The 17,500-nt window shown below is 37.6% G+C and overlaps 2 protein-coding genes across 3 annotated transcripts in view; one reads left to right on the forward strand and one right to left on the reverse strand.

The window, feature by feature from the left end:
- Positions 1-767: 767 nt before the first annotated feature.
- LOC137998054 (succinate dehydrogenase [ubiquinone] iron-sulfur subunit, mitochondrial-like) lies at positions 768-9,998 on the forward strand. The gene is made up of 10 exons (XM_068844450.1): positions 768-919; positions 1,364-1,432; positions 1,866-1,924; positions 4,331-4,416; positions 5,258-5,315; positions 5,402-5,480; positions 6,015-6,131; positions 6,749-6,877; positions 8,025-8,123; positions 8,661-9,998. Exons 1-10 carry the CDS (start codon positions 839-841, stop codon positions 8,739-8,741), a joined length of 858 nt encoding a protein of 285 aa, XP_068700551.1. The 5' UTR covers positions 768-838; the 3' UTR covers positions 8,742-9,998.
- The window catches only part of LOC137998052 (TAR DNA-binding protein 43-like), a 12,348-nt gene continuing 4,830 nt past the window's right edge, over positions 9,983-17,500 (reverse strand). The window contains exons 3-6 of one of the 2 annotated variants that reach the window (XR_011122649.1): positions 16,039-16,179; positions 14,867-15,379; positions 10,804-10,865; positions 9,983-10,693 (exon numbers count right to left, since the gene is read on the reverse strand). Coding sequence is in view for 1 of the 2 variants with exons in the window: in XM_068844449.1 (XP_068700550.1) it covers positions 14,876-15,379; positions 16,039-16,179 (645 nt within the window). In the remaining variant the exon portion in view is untranslated. Of the gene's footprint in view, positions 10,694-10,803; positions 10,866-14,736; positions 15,380-16,038; positions 16,180-17,500 lie in introns of those variants that run through there. The other variant, XM_068844449.1, reaches the window with a different exon arrangement.

Below are 17,500 nucleotides of genomic sequence, written 5' to 3' on the forward strand. Positions count from 1 at the left end.
TCCTCTGCGAAGCGAGGAGAAAAAGCAAGCACTTGTCTTAAGGTAATTCCCTTGAAAATGACGTACTATCCAGATTTCTGTCAAACATGTTGGCACAATATTCATGCACAGGATATTAAAAAAATGTAGTAAAATGATGGGGTCACCGTGCTTCAGTTTCGCGCTGAATGCCCTTTAAGTGTTTTTTACCGAATTACGCGAGAAGCGTTCGAAACTTGATCAACCGGAAAAATTGTTGTTTTATAGCAAAAGCTACTGAATATTACTAAAACCTTGAACCTACTTTTCGAGCCAAATTTTTCATTGTACTCGTTTGGCCACGTTCACGCAACATTTTTGCGCTGAGGCATGCGCGTTAGGTCCACTGGGGCACATGAACATTGACATGTTGCGTTAAAAATGATGGAAATTATGAAATGATATATGAAATGGATCATATATGAACTGCGGATATGAAATCAAGTGAAGCTATGATCCTCGCAGTTATGAACGCAATTTTTGCCTAAACAGGCCTGAAAAATTCAGGACTTCCCGTGAGGAATGAATCAACGATGAAAAATGGAAATGTTGCAGTTCAGCAACATTCTCAACTTTTATTTTCTTATTGTAGTAACAAGTGTTACGGAGCATACGAAGTTTTTAACTTCTTTCATCTTCTAGACATGTCGTGGGCCTGTCGTAAGCCTCTCACATGCGACAAAAATCGTGGTCCTTGCGCTCCTCTCCTCGACGACTGGTTACCAAGGCCCGTATTGATAATCGACGAGACCCAGTCTTTTTCCTAGTTTTACGTGCAAAACTGCATGAGAAGTGTAAACTGGCTGTTTATGTAATCAAGATGGCGGCTTCGTCGGCGGTCTATGCAAGAAACATAACTGCCAAGGCCTTGCAGTTTCGGCACACAGTGGCCTTGGCTAAGGTAAGTGCAAGAGCATAGAAAGAATAATATTTCATGAAGCTCTTGGTCATTGAAATTGCGTAACAACTGGTGATTGCGATACTTAGTTATGTAAGAAGTTCAAAGTTTTCAGGTGCGAGCCGGCTCTAGATCTATTCATTACTGTCGATGATTACTAGAGTTAGATTGCATGGAATCGGAAGGGTTTATATACATTATTCCAGAGGTGTCTGCCTTACAATGTTCCTTTATGGGTAATAAACAGGGGCACCCAATTTTCGGAAAATATCTGTTCGGAAGACGATTTGAGATCTAGAATTTTCGGAATTTGTTTTAAGATTCCTTGCTTGCCTGCCTGTCCTAAGACTTTTTTTTCGGATTTTTACCCTTAAAAGGTCACTTAGAATTTTCGAGAGCCTTTTCTGGCTGAAATCTTAGCTGTTAATACATTATCGGATTTTTCAGATTCAATTACGAAATGCAGCATCATTGACGGAGAATCCACGCTCGAAGACCTTTTCTATTTATCGCTGGGTAAGTGAATCATTGGGTCATTGGTATGAGTACTCAGTTCAAAACTGCTTTTTCTGCTAAATTATGTTTATTGGTGTGCATATTAACTGTGATGATTTTAAATAGTTGCTTCATATCTGCTATTCTGATGTATAGACCACTTTCATAAATGGCGACCACTTTTACATTCTTTTGTCTTTATGTTAATTAGACCTACTGCCCTCATTTTGAAACAAAAATTTTTTTGAAATTTGCTCGTCGTAGCGAGGCTAGTTAGGCTTATTAGCATTAAAACAAAAGAATATTTTATTTGGTGTCCATTATGAAAGAGATCTATGACTTTCATTAAATATCTTCAACTCTGAATCAGTTTTGTTGCCTTTCTGCTGTACCCATGCATTCTTCAGACTGTGCATAGAATTTTCAACAAAGTTAAACATTTAATTTTCTGCAGGACCCAGATAAACCAGGTGACAAACCCAGAATGCAGACTTATGAGGTGGATCTCAATAGGTTGGTAGCAAATAATATTAGAAGCTACTTGTCCAAGGATCGATATTTAACTTGAAATTTGATTGACCAAGAATTCTTTCACACATTCACTTTTCTATACACTGAGTGGTTGCCAATGCAGTCTGTTGTCTTAATGTAAGCAAAGACTAAAAAGCATGAAAACAGTGCTGTTCAAAGTTCTTCCCTGTAAGGCCTAATGGTCCACTGTACGTGGACAGTACAGTCATGCATTTAGTAAATTCATGAGAATTACAACAGCTGAGAGTTAGAGTTGGTAACTCAGTTGGTTGAGCATCGGGCTGACATGCAAGAGGTTGTGAGTTCAACTCCAGCCGGACCAACACTCAGGATCTTAAAATAACTGAGGAGAAAGTGCTGCCTTTGTAATTGCACCCGCAAATGGTTAGACTTTCAATTCTTCTCACATAAGGACTACAAACTAGAGGTCCCATCTCATAGGCCTTGTTGAAAATTAAATAGTATGGGACATTAAAGAACCCACTCACTAGTTGTGGTCTGACCTTATGTGAGCAGGGGCATCTTTCACCTCCTAAAATTAATTGTAAAATGCGTATCAAGCAGTCTGTCACTCACAAAGCATTGTAAGTTAGTCCTGAAAAGCCCCTAGGGAAGAGACTAATAGATTCTCTTCACTTCACTTAAATATTAAAATCCTTCAAGTTGACAACTTTCGCATTCTTTAAGCAGCCATGCACACATAGAAAATAATCAACTTGCCAGTTAACATTCCCATAAATGACTACAAAGTACTGCAAAATTTGTTTATTCTTTAGGCCACATGCACACTGAAAATTTATCATGTCCATTTGACATCTGGATATCAGTCTTGGTTGACTTTGTTCGGTGAAGCAAAATGGAGAATAGAATTATGTATGAGAGGGTGATTTCATTGGCTAAAAGCAATGTACTGGACCCCTTGGAGCAATACATTTCACCTCTCTCTGTTGTAACAAAACTAAATAAAAACAGCCCTGGTGTTGAGATTTCTGCAAGCACTAGGCTCAATTAACATGCATTTGAGCAACCAATGCAATGGGTACTGAGCTGGGGCTTCAGTGTGAAACATTTAATTTTGTTTGCCAATTCAGAAACTCAAATGGTGAAAGCACATGTTCTAAAGGCAACTGTCATGCAAATGCAATAGCAGCTAAAAAGTGAAAATGCTGAATTTAGCCTTCTAGAAATGTTATGAATAAGATATTTACTCTAAAGACTAATCTTGCTTGTTGACAACATGATGAAATCGCCAGACAGTACAGAACTTTAGTAGCAGTTTGTTGGAAATGGCCGAAATTTCATAATTTTATTTCAGATGTTCTTTCACTCTTGGTACGAGCATCATCCGTTAATGTCAATTTTTTTTCTTTTAATAATATTATTGATAGTTTCACGGTCTTCATGTGAACTACCTAGCGGAAGGTCACCACAGTATTCACAGCACTGATAATTTCAAGTGAAGCTGTGATCCTTGCAGTTATATTCACATCTGCAGTTCAATTATGATTCATTTCATATAATTATCATTCCATTCATGATTATTTTGAAACTTTGCAGCTAGACTAAGTTTAATACCACTGTAGCTGGTAAAAGGAAGCCTAAATTTTACTTAGCCACATGAATAATAAAGCTGAGAATGGTTTTCATTAGTGTTTCACTCTCTTTCCCTTTGATGTCACGCTACGACCAATAGATTCATGTTATTTCCTATCCAACCCCACAACCTTTTCCAAATCAAACTACCCCTATTTGCTGGATCATCCATACCCTGGATGCCAGAGGTTTTTTCTCTCTTGGAGAGACCGTCGGAATAGCGAATTGCTATTCTTTCTCTCTAAGAGAGAACAAACCTCTGGCAGCCAGGGTAGGTGACCCATTCAATTTGTTCCCTGATAACGTATCCGTTGTTTAATAATAAATGAACCATCCAGACTTCAATTGGCTGCAGAAACATTCACTTCTTTTGTTTCACACTAATTTGAATATCAAAAGGGAGCATCGCTTAAGTGTAGTTAATCCTTGCAGTTTGCTTCTAACCCTTCCAGAATGTACCACCCTACTTCTGCGCAAGATATACCTTATTCCAAACTGGCCACCATTTTTGTATTCTTTTGTTTCCTTGCAAATTCGCCCTTTTGGCCAGGCTTTCAAACAAAAAATTCAAAAGAATAGTTAACGTAGAACAAGGCCAAAAGGGCCAATTTGCAATCAAACAACTAACGAATACTAAAATGAAGGCCATTTTTGAATAAGGTGTATGGTATTCTGTATTCTGAGTAAACACTTCAAGTGTGTTGTTACTTTCATTCCATCCTTAATCATTTTTAATTATAAACACAAGGAAATTCAATTTTTTGTCAGTGTTATAATTTTATTATTTTTTTAAAGGTGTGGGCCAATGGTTCTCGATGCACTGATCAAAATTAAGAATGAAATTGATCCAACATTGACATTCCGACGTTCCTGCAGAGAAGGTAAAATGGCAATGAGGATTCAAAGCACATCAGTTTTACTTATTTAGAGGTGACAAATGTTAAAATCTGAGACTGAGACCCTTGTTTGCAAATCTGAGTCCGACCCCAAAACATGCAAGACTTTACACTGAAATAAATGCAATATAAACGAGACTTCGAGACTCTTTGCAAAGGCTGTAAAGATTTCAAGATCGGATGAAAAGTTTGCCAGTGCCAAGATTTTGGAGGTACCATTCACTACCCCTACATTTAATTCTTAAGGACGGTGCCTACTATTGTTATTGTGCATACATTCTGCGCATCTTGAGATACTCGGGTTTCTTATCAGTGATGCTACAGTGATATTTTTGCACGGTTTAAAACTATCCGGAGAAAGTACATGTAGATCTTTAGTGAGTACTCTAGGTATCCAGAAGGAAAATTGGTGGTAACCATGCATCTTTGAGAGATAATTAACCTTTTGACGTCCAAACCGGCCTAAACTGGCCAGACTTTACTCTGTCTAATGCCAGATGATTTTAGTGGTCAATGGGGAGCCCCTGGGAGTCAATGGGTTAAGCTTCAATTAGAGAAATAACGCTATACAGTGCTTTGTATTTTAAAGCTTTTTACGAATGTTATTCATCAATTATCTTTGAAAAATGCGTGGTTACCCCCAAGTTTCTTTTTGGATTTCAATAACAGTTGTTAACTAATGATCTACGTTTCCTACATAATCATAAACCGAGGCAAAAATACCTTTGAATTAATAGGCACTGTCCTTAAGTCTCTTCTTCCCTTTTGGTGAAGCTGATAATGCAATCTCATTCTGGTGTTTTTCCCTGATGTCATCGTTAAACAGGAATTTGTGGCTCATGTGCGATGAATATTGGAGGGACAAACACACTGGCCTGCATCAGGTAAGCCATGATTTGAGTATCAGGTGTTAGAATTATTGTTTTACTGGTGATGCTGATATTTCTTCATGACATGTTTGTCTCCTCAGTCGTATCAACCCAGATGTGAAGAAGAAAACCAAAATATATCCATTACCACACATGTATGTGGTGAAAGACCTTGTTCCGGTAAGGCAATGAATAATTCTGGTAAGGCAATGAATAGCTCTGAACCATTCATTTATGTCCAATTAGCGTTAACCCAATAATTTAAACAAAATTGTGCTCAACCAGTGCAGTGCTCACAGTTTCATAACAAGGGCCATTTTATTTAAAATTATAAATCTTTAAAATGCTAAATCTGTCTCTTTTCCACCCCACTGAGACACTAGAATTTTCCTCAGGGGCCAGTGAGTTTCCTCCACAGCTGTCTTTCAGGATGCCACGCATTGGAACCACATTCCTTTCTCGGATTGAGCCAATCACAGCTACAGTTACATTTTCTGTAACTGTGTCGGCGATTCAACCAACAGTACCTCTCGCTTTATCAATGCACAATAAATCACTATCTAGTGGATTATGTAGAGAAACCAATTGCGCTATCCAATGGACTGTCACAGTGATTTATTCACTGGTCGGATAGCGCCATCCAACTTTTGAACAACTGAGGCTTGGTTCCATTCTCCAAGGGAATAACTGGTTTATTTCTGTCTCACTTTGCAGGACATGAATAACTTCTATGAGCAATATAGATCAATAGAACCATATCTGAAGAAAAAGACTGAGGTCGAGTATGGCAAGGAACAGTACCTGCAGTCTATTGAGGATAGAAAGAAACTGGTAAGTTTTTCGAGTAACCTAGAAGTTATTGTTGGATCATGTGTCAGGTCAACACAGTTTTCGCATGTATTTGAAATAGCCATTGCTGCCAGCACCCTGAGAGGCAAAGGGTTTTGCTTCCTGAGCATGCCCTAGGGAAACCCTTTAGGGCAGAGTCTCTAAATGTGTACTAACTATTTCATGGGTATATTCAATCCTCAGCCACATAATTTTTCCACTTCAACATGATAGGAAACAAGTTACATTTAAATATTGATGAGGAAGACCCATCACCAAAATAAATCATTGGCCTTTGAGCAGACCCATTCTTGTGTGTACAACCCTGCTTTGCATTAAAAACATGAAATTGAAAAATTTCCTGCTGTGTGTAAACCCACATCTTCTTTTGTTCGAAATGGTATAAAATTCAAGTCCGGGTTGTAGACAAAAGAGATCCTCACACTTATCTCAGTCTACATTATTATTATTGCTTAAATTGTGCAGATAAACGCAAGGATCATTTACTCTTTCCTCGTCTTTTGTGAAACCTCTTTGCACTGTGGCCAGTTTACCATTCATGTGATTCCTTTGCAAATGTTTGGTTTGCTAGTAACTCTTTCCTTTTGATTTCAATGTAGGATGGCTTGTATGAGTGCATCCTTTGTGCATGTTGCAGTACGTCCTGCCCTAGTTATTGGTGGAATGGTGACAAGTATCTTGGACCAGCAGTTCTCATGCAGGCTTATCGCTGGATGATTGACTCTCGGGTCTGTTGACAAAGCTTTAGTTATAATTATTCCTTTTTTTGGAATGTGATGCATATTGTACATTACCCTGCGAGATTAGGCCCTTCATGTGGGAATGCATCCACTTGTTAATGCATCTATTGTATCTATTGTCGTTCATGAATAATAATAGGAAGGGTTTCTTGCAAGCCTTGGGCTATGGACTTTGCCCCCCCCCCCCCCCCCCCCTACATGTTTAAGCAAAAAATACTAAACCACCGGCTGGAAGAAAATGAAACCTCGTGTTTGAAACACACCTTTAGTGGAGGCAGTGTGGTCCAGTGGCCCAGTGGCCCAGTGGCCCAGTGGTTAGGGCGCTTGCCTTGAGATCTGGAGATCCTGAGTTCAAGACCCTCTCTGACCACTAGTTGAATTTGATCCTGGTGGTCCCTGGTTCAACTTCCCACCTGCCCTTGTAAAGAGCCAACTGGTTTGCCTCTGGCCAGTTGGGTTTCTTAACAGTTGTTGTTGTTCTGTTCCGTCGTTTTGTTGTGTTTCATTGGCCCTGAAAAGCCCCTATGGGCAGCGGCATGCGCATTGTAAACGAGTACGCTGAATGCTCCGAGGTGTTATGTGGTTAAGTAAAGTATGTATCTACTACCTATTGTATGGGCCACTTCGGAAAATAGGTACCATAATACTCGTTTGTTCCCCCAGTGGTTTGGGACCACTGTAAGTCACAAGAGAAAACAAAAACAATGCTTATTCAAAATTTGGGGGAACAAACGAAGAGTATTATAATAGTATTATCCTTAGTGGTCCTTTTTAATTGTACTGTATTCAGTAAAACAACATGGCCACTTACCTGCCTTATCTAGTGCCAGGTCTAATGATAGGTCTCCACTCAATGGTGGACTGAATGAATTTGCAGTTGCCACTTTATGATTGTCATTCAGTATTAAGGAATGTCTTTCAGGGGGTGGGAAGGGAGGTGGGGAGCACTCAGTCAAAGTTGCTCGCTGCTAGTCTGAGGTCTACTACATCTGATCAGAAGCTCATTCCTTGCTAGATACAGTTTATTAGCACCTGGTTTCTCACCTCAAATTTTACCCTTGAATGGTACTGATGTATTGCTGATTACTGTCCACTTATCACTACTAATAATGCAATGCCATTTAAACTTTTCTAGGATGATTACACAGAAGAGCGCTTGGAAAAACTGGACTCAGATCCATTCAAAGTGTACCGATGTCACACCATTATGAACTGCACCAAGACTTGTCCAAAGGTGCGTACAAGGACCTTTGTAGTCTGCCTGTTTTTCATCTGGTGCCAGCTGATGTGCACCTTTAATAGCTGCAAGTGACAAGGACGTAGCAAGAAATTTTTGACTAGGGGGGCAATAAAGCGAGGTCTAAAGAAATGCTTTTTCAGAAAAAATTGAAATGAATGCAGAGGTATTAAATGCTAATCATCCCTTCAGATGCTTAAAGGCAACCACAGCACTTTATTATTATACCCGAGAAAGGTCTATTTTGGGGAGGGGGGGGGGGGCAAGTGTTCCCCTTGCCCCTCCGCTAGCTACGGCCTTGAGTGAGATTACAGTAATAATAGAACAGAGCACTAGTGTTTCTCTGTTAAAATGCTTTGTAATGCAGATGAACAATAATTTTCCTTTTGTAAATGAGCTAGCCTCGTTGTAAGTTGGACACCGTTGCATGGGTTGTTGAGTTGACGTATTTACACGTAATTTTCAAATGTGAAAGTTTGTTTGGTGTCCATAGTAAGGCGTGTTGCACCGTAATACTATTTCTTCATTTTCCAGGGACTCAATCCAGGGAAGGCAATTGGTGAAATCAAGAAGATGCTGGCAACTTACCAGAGCAAGAAGGCTGCCACAGCATAATTATTATCAATAATACAGCTGTTTTACAACCAATCAGATCTGACTTGGATCACAAACCTTCATAAAGCCACCAGGCTTTATCTTGAATTCAAAACCTGTAGGACAGTTAAAACGTCTTTTTTTCTTTTGGTCACATAATTATGATCGAAAACCAGGAAGTTCTGAACTTTTATTTCATGCAAAAGCAAACAAATTAATGGAGAAATCATTTAGGCACATCACAAGATGCTGCCTTTTAAGGATTACCATTAAAAATGACTGGGAAGCCCAGATACTGTTCAGGTGTTACAAGGCTTGCCTGTAACAGAAATCTCTCGAGTGTATGGTTTACTGAATTTTTTCCAGACATCGCCTTTCTTTTATTTTGCTTTTGAATTGAAAACACTGATATTGAGGGCTTCAGGAAGTAAAGGGTTGCGCACTGTGTCATAATTGTTTTGTGTTTAAATGTTACTTAATGTAAACTCAGGGTTTCTTCTGCTCTGGAAAAACAGTTCTGTACCATCTCCGCTGTAATGTTTTCAGTAAGGAATAAATTATGTTCTTTAATGACAAATTTAGCAGCAATGATTTATGGCACAAGTTATTACTGTTTTTACATTATTTTATTAAACAAGCAAAATTAAAGTATTATGTTATGGACAACTCAGTCAGATAAGTAACTTTATTTCTGTAAATTGCCATTCACTCTTGAGCTGTCAGATTTTTAAATTGCTTCTCAGTAAATACACACTGTGATTGGCCCATACACCTTATTCCAAAATGGCCGCCATTTAAATAGTCTTTTGTTTTTATTCAAATAAGCCCTTGATGCCTTGTTCTTAAGCTTAAAATTCAAAAGAATATTTTATCTTGAACGAGGCAATAAGGGCCAATTTGTATCTGCATAAATTAGTGGCCATTTTGTAGTAAGGTGTATTCAGTTAGCCATATTTTACAGTATACATTGTCGTCTACTACATGTAAATTAGTATTATCAAAAGTTTGGTTTCTGTTGCTTATTTTGAAAATTTAGGGATAAAATTATGATAAAATACATGTATTTTGCAACTGCTAACCTAAGGTTTTTCTTATGGCTCTCTTGTTCCCAGTTCATCTTATTTGCACCCAGTAGTCAGCACACAATGCGGTAGGTGATAGTACCCCCACCCAACCCCAGGTTTTATGAGAGGTATGTACATCAGTGTCTTCAATGGAGTACACTTGTACTGTAGGTAGCCCAGAATGGAGAATTAAAGCAAGCATTCACTAATACAACCTTTGTTGGATCTGGATCTTTAATTCTTGGTGATGCTACCACATGAGAAGAGAGCTCAATTTTTGAGTAACCAACAAGGCCATGTGTTTTTGTCGTCAGAAATGATCCACATGATCACTGACTTGACACATCTACAGGAACTTGGCAACCAATATCAGATAGATTATTTCCGAGTTGCTGTTTGCCTCGGTTTCAAAGGAAGTCCTGGGCCCGGTTGTTCGAAGGCGGATTAACTTAATCCAGGATGAGTGTAAACTTTCGTTTCATGTTTTCAACTTTTTGGTGAAAGTTCTGTTTGGTTATTCTTGTTTTTCAAGATTGACTTCTTCTAATGTAAAGTTTTCCCAAATATCAGCAATGATCAGCATTTGGGAGAAGACAAATAAACTCCTTGGTTAAATTTTAATCTAGGGTTAGTCTTAATCGGCATTTGAACAACCGGGTCCTGGTGCACAACCAATCAAATGGACATGAGTGGTGACAGTATTTTCATGTATTTTCATCGAACACCAAGACTCATTTTGAACCAGGGGCAAATAGCAACTTGGAAATGGCCTATGAGGTAAACATGGTTTTGGATTATGTTTCCAGGCCAAGATACACATTTTTTAATATACAGTAGGAGCAGGATTCACAACATCCACTTTCTTCATGACGTGGATAACATGGCTTTCCTCTTGGATGTTGTAATGGACTGCACAAAAATATTGAAAAAAAACAACAAAACCAATCAAGATTACAAAGCAATTACAGAAACTCTTCTTTTTAAGACATGAACAATTTCACAACCAATGCATTACTCACTTCACAACCATTTCAATACAACTGCATCAACATCAGCCATCTGTTAAGTGTCTTCATCTTACCTGATGAAAGGAGTAAAGTGAAATAGAAGATAGTGAGAGACTGAATGAATCAAAACCTTGAAAAAAACAAAAATAATAGCAAGATGATATAGTGTTAAAAATAGCAAAATCATGAAACAGTCTCCAAGTGAAACAATAAAATTATTATTGCTCTACAGTTTTATTGGTGGCATTCACTATACTTGCATCGCTGCCTCCTTGAAATGAACAAAATAATATTGCAAGGTTAGAATCCGAGGGAAAAGTTGAAAAGATAACATGAACAAATGTTAAACCACGCAACGCTGAACTCTGAACTCATAGCAAGAAACAAGAACTTGATCACACACCTTCATGTACTTACAGTGCACTTGATCACATGACTCGCTCACTTTTACTGTTCCACACACCCAATGTACACTGTACACATTCCATCATTCAGCGTCCTCTCTGCAAACCAGTGAAACTCGCTCCATTGCAAATCACAATCAACTTGACTCCCACCGGACAGATACACAAAAATTAATGTCCAGCATATCACACCATTCAGAACATGTTTATTTGCTTGAACATGTAAGCTACAGGAGAGCCTTATTTATAGCAAAGTCCTTGGTGCTTAAGAAAAATAGTTTTTGAGCTTATATGAATACAATGTAGTAAGTAAAGAAAAGAGAATTGAAACAATGAAATCCCCAAATCCTCCATATTTCTTCAAATACAAGATCTTCTTTTGCAAGAAAGGGATTTAAAGTCAAATTTCAAATTTCTCATTATTTTCATGAATAATTTTAACAGATAGCCATTGCACACAAAAAAAGACATTTTCTCTCACCCACTTACAGCATATAGCATAATTTTATTTAACTAATATAGGCCACTTGAGGATAACAGTAACAGTCTGGGTATCACAATTTAGATCTCACATTAATGATTAATTTTTATGATTTTCACATTGATTTTACCACTCTGAGAGCTATTCACAGAAATTCAAGTCAAAATTCCTGCTAAAATCTACAAAAACATAATTGAAGCCTGGAAATAATTAATAAATTACATTTTAAGTCAAACTTTCATTTTACAAAATAAAAACAAATGTATGCATTATGCCTGATTTTCTGCAGAAAAGCATTTCTCTGCAAAAGAGCATTATTCTCAGACTGACACTAATTTGAAAATGTAATTTTTAAGGAACAAGAGTGAAGTGTGTTATCATAAAGTGGCTCAACAATGTACTGTCAGAAACTGTGGACGCTTCTTTTAACTCACTTTTAATAATCAAATGGAATGGTCTGATTTCATTCATTCTGTCAAGGAAATTTGGGGCCAATTTTGAAGGTGCCCAGTTTGACCTATCTGACAAGTGGGACCAAACTGTCCCTTTCCATTTGACAAAATTACAACAAGCTCACACGAATCTCCCCAATTTGAAGGCACTGTAGCATTTGGACAACCAGAATTTACCATTCTACTGGGCAAATGTCCAACCCTAATTTTTGTTACCGGTAAATCAAGAACACTTTATAACACTCCACTGAGAACTTTTTCTTACCATCACGACCATTTTGTCACCAGTCTAGCACCATTCCACTGCATGTCTCTCGTTATTTCAAATAATAAGTTTTTCTGTCCACAATGTCATACAAGACACCTCACTCAATCTGACTGGAACCTTATAAAAACCACTGTTCAGTCAGCTCTCAAACAAACATTCACCATTTCACACACATATGTCACTAATGTAAAATGTACAATAAAGACTCCAAAGTCCTTTGCAATCCCCACTTAAAAATTATGCCAGGTAAGGATTTTTAACAAGCTAAAAAAGACAAGTGATTGAAAAGGTCAAGATAGCAGCAACAAGATAGATAGTCGTATAAACATAACAACTTTCTTTAATTTTCCAGACATGTTTCGACAGTACATCCATCATCTTCAGTGTTACATATTTTGAAATCGTCGTTGAATTTAAAGCGTGCGCGATCTTACAATGTTTGTTACATTGCTTTGTCAATATTGCGTACTAAAAGCAAAACAAAACAAAAATTTAAATGAGCGACGCTTAGTTCTTTACAGGGAGAGAGTCAGGTTAATGTGTTTCACCTGCTGGTTGAGATCGGGCTTCTCCCATTTTATAAACATGGATTCCTTAAGCTTCACTTGGTACTTAGTGGCTGCAGAGTCCAGGATCTCGAAGCAATCCGGTGTGCAGGTGCTCTACAAAACTCTGAACTCTTTAGATGTTTAAAAAATGTAATATTGACAACGCAATGTAACGAACTTTGTAAGATCGCGCGCGCGATTTCAAAATAAGTAACACTGAAGATGACAGATGTATCGTTGAAACATGTCTGGAAAATTAAAGAAAGTTGTTATGTTTACACAACAAGTGATTGAGTAAAGAGCAATGAAAGCCCAAATAATGCTTCTCTCACAACAACCCTTAAACATAACTGTACTGTATTTAAACAGTCTCAAATTACGTGTATGAATCAGCTTAATGCTACTTTGGCAAACATTTTAAACAAGGATAGATACAGTACTGCTCAAAAGTAAGTTACCACCGTCTTGCGAAATGAGAGTCTCATCTCGAGAGACAAGACGAGACCTTGACTCTGCCCATAAAATCTACATACTTTGATTCAAAGTTGATGTCAAGGAGAAATTTTTCGATAAATTTGTGCTGCACAGCATGTAAAAACTGTTAATCAATCAATTTTCTTCAGTACATAACTTAAATCCATCGTACTGCCAAAAATTCCAGTTTATCGGGCTCCAATTCAAGAGAATGCGGCGACAAAATTGATGCACATTTCAGCTGTGTTACAGCGTTAGCTTATAATTATTATCTTGTATAGAGTGAACTTTGAGAGTAAGTGGTTTGAAAAAAAATTTGATGACATAACTTTTGTGAAAATGATTTCAAAATGCATTCTCTTGTTATTAGTTAGATTTAGTATTAGTTGTATAGCCTCATTTACATGTACAGATCAATGTTATTGTTTACACAGCGTTTTCATTTCAGATGTCTAAGCCATCTAGTATAAAGAAAAGACAAACTAAACTGGGACACACTTACTCATAGCAATGAAGGGCACACAGTCTCTTTGGTGATTAAATCCCAGTATCTTTTGAAGAAAAATAATCATGAATTTGATTTCTAGCCATCAAAGTTAAGTGTGTCCTGTATTTATATTAGTCACACTTACAGCCAGACGTTTAATGCATCTCTGAGACGTCTTAGACTTCCACTAGTACAAATACAGCCAATCATAGCAAAAACAAAAACTATCTGAATTCGCTTTATTTCATACAGCAATTTAGGCATCTAACCATTCTCTAGAATTTCACAGAGTTCTGTTTACAACGCCACCGCAGTAAGAACAGTGACAAAACGCTACTCAATTGGCATGATTTCTTTTTCAGTTTTAATAGTATTGTATGATAATTTTGATTCTTGTTTCATACTCAACAAGAGCGTCGGTTTGTCGTTTAAATTTGCAGACGTTCGTATGGTCGTTGGACTTCTATCAAAATTTATGCCAATCTTGCCGCTTAAGTGATTCTCGAGAGACAAGACTCTTGTTTCTTGAGATGAGACTCTTTCTCTCTTTTCTCGTCTCACGAGAAACAAGATGAGACTGGTAACTTACTTTTGAGTGGTACTGTAATTTCTGGCATGGTTTTATTTTTCTTAATATGCCTTACTGATCATTGAAAAGGTTTTTTCTCAAATGATCATCAAGAATATGTACTTGTAACGTTTTGCTTTATTTTGGCACCAAGCACTTCACCAACTTGGAAATGCCAGAAGTCAGAAACTAAACTGCATTTTCAGGAAAAAAATGCACAGCTGTGCACTCTCCTTTTTTATGTAATAAGAGACACAAACTAGGAAAAAAACCAGCTCTCCTCTTCCACATCAAAAACTCATCCAGTATGTTTTCTTCATCATCAACAAAGTTTGTGTAAAAAATGTGTTAATGGGACCTCTAACATTTTTAAGGGAAAATTTAAAATCCTACCAACAGCATTCATCTGCGGTTGTTTCTGTTCCCCAACATGCTGGAGGATCCAGTGTTTGATGGGTTGCCCATGTTTAACATGCTGTGCATCATGGAGTTGTAGGCAGCTGACATGTTATATGGAATATTTTGCCGACCACCTTCTGAAAAGGAATTCAACCCATACATGTCGAAACCTATGCCGCTAGCACCAGTACCCCCTCCCCAAGAAGGAGAGTTACGAGATGACAAAGATTGCATGCCGTGAAATTGTGGTGCCATGTGGACATTTTTTGTTGCTTTAGGCTCTGCAAAGCTCACATTCAGCAAAGTAGTTCCAAGGCGGTGGTTTTGGGACTGTACTTTTTTTGCCACTTCTCCTGATGCAAAGGTCACAAATGAAATTCCACGCATAGGTTTTGGTATGTAGACATCAATAATTTCACCAAACTTGCTAAAATGTTCCAGAAGATCATTTTCTGTTGTTCCCTCAGGCAGACGACCAACAAACAGCTTCTTTAGCATGACATCTTGCTATGTAGAAAAAATTGAGATGACTAATAATCTTGCATGTGTGTAACCTATATTTTTTGCTAACAATAATCCACACCGATAACTTATTGAAAGTATGCTTGAAACACAAAACTCATTAAAAAAGGCATCACTTGCATGCTATAGGATTACTCAATGACAATAGATAAAAACAATAATAATAATTAGCCTGCATAGATGGCAGGATACTTTATCTCGGAATTAAATAAGTGGTTACTTCACTGGGTTTTCACTGCAAGTGGACAGCGATTGGCTGCTGACAAGTACGGTAAACAAACAAAGCAACCATTGATTTTCTCTAGGACAATGCGTTAAAATTATCCTGCAAGAAAATATCCCACCTCCAGCTATACAGGCCAAAAAATAATAAAATACAATGCAGTAATGATAATTATTTATTATTCACAATGTGCAGGCCTTAAGACAAAGCCCACTTTATGAAAAAGGGCTTTTCTTTGATGCTCTGATTCAGCCCTTTGCTTTAGAGCTACTAAAATTGTTGGCTAGAGTCTGATTTCACATGCAAGTTCCACAGGCTACATTGCACAAATTAGCGAACAGTAAAACAAAAAACAGGAAGGTGCATTTTCTTGCTTAAATGTTCACTTGTGATGTTATGAAAATCTCTGTGCAGTACTTGCCTTACTTCTTGGCAGCGTCACCTCACAAGTGCGACCCTGAATATGATGAACCTGGGATAAAACTGTTTTTTCAACTTCTGGATCCTTAAAGTGTACAAACCCAAATCCACGGGACTTGCCACTCTGGTAGTCTAGTTTTACCTGCAGCAAAAATGAGAAACCACCATTATACCTTGAGGTCATTTTTATGACTTTACCTTCAGAACTTAAAACATGGAGCTACAGTGTCAGGAAATAAACCATACAGTGTAACACAATTACACACAGTTCTTAAAATCATGCCAGACAAGAAGATCATGTGGAAACAATTCCTACAATTTTTGAAAGTGAGTGGCTTCTTTAGGAATCAACATGGTTCATGGCCGATAACTAGAGGTTTCACTGGTTTCCATGTTTTCTCATATACATGCATTACATGTATCATTGTGCTGCTGCGCAGGAAATGCAGTGAGTTGTTGATGTATAAGCTGAACCCCTATATTAATTAAGGGCTTAACTTGCAAAAAGAAGAATTGGTTTATGGCCAATAAACTATGTTAACAACATGTTAAGCTACCCTACAAGCAGTCTCCTTAGATCTTCCTAGATAAGGAAGGAGATTCTGCCAGCCACCTCGAAATTTCGTATTGGGTATGCGTTAAAAATTCAGATATATTCGGGTGTCAATCACGCATGACCAGTAACTGCAAAACAACAAAACGAAAACAAACAGTCACAACTAAGGAATCATTTCCATGGAAAATCCAGACGGTTCATACTTTTAAATTGCCATTTCATTTTTTACTGAAAAATTTAAACAGTGTAGGCTCCTGGCAGACTAGCTTTTGTAACTGACATTTGAAGGAACCACTCATGGGAATTAAGACCATCAAGAATTGCCATGCTGTTGCAATTTCAAAAACATTTGATGTTTGGCAATTGATCATACGCAAAAATTAAAAAAACAGATTTGACAAGTCGGAACTGGACTGACTCCTCCATTTCTTTGGATGAACAGCAAATCAAAGAAAGTCTAGGTAGCTGGCAGAGTCTCCTTCCTCTTACAGACTTATCTATGAAGATCGAAGGAGATTGATTGTGTTAGCTTTTTATAGCATTCACTGTCCCCTAATTCCCTAGAAATTGTAGAGATCATACACCACTATATTTGTTTGCAAATTTATAGTGCATGTGTTATAGGTCAAAATGATTTCATCTACTATAAGGTTGATTTGTAATTTCTTTGTCTCTAATTATGATAATGAATACCAGACACAAAGAAATTACAAAATAATCAACTTTGGTTAAAATAATTTTGACCTGAAATCAAATTAACACACGCAATCTGAGGAGAGCAACAAATCTGCCAACTAAGGTAGGGAGTGGGATTTTTCTTAGACTGAAAAGTGTGGGGAACTTGATTGACTTGATAAAGTTGCATTGTCCCTTTCCCTACATAACATTAATTTTGCTATTGCAAACA

The sequence above is a fragment of the Montipora foliosa genome, chromosome 3 (genome assembly GCF_036669935.1).
Source record: "Montipora foliosa isolate CH-2021 chromosome 3, ASM3666993v2, whole genome shotgun sequence".
NCBI lineage: Eukaryota > Metazoa > Cnidaria > Anthozoa > Scleractinia > Acroporidae > Montipora > Montipora foliosa.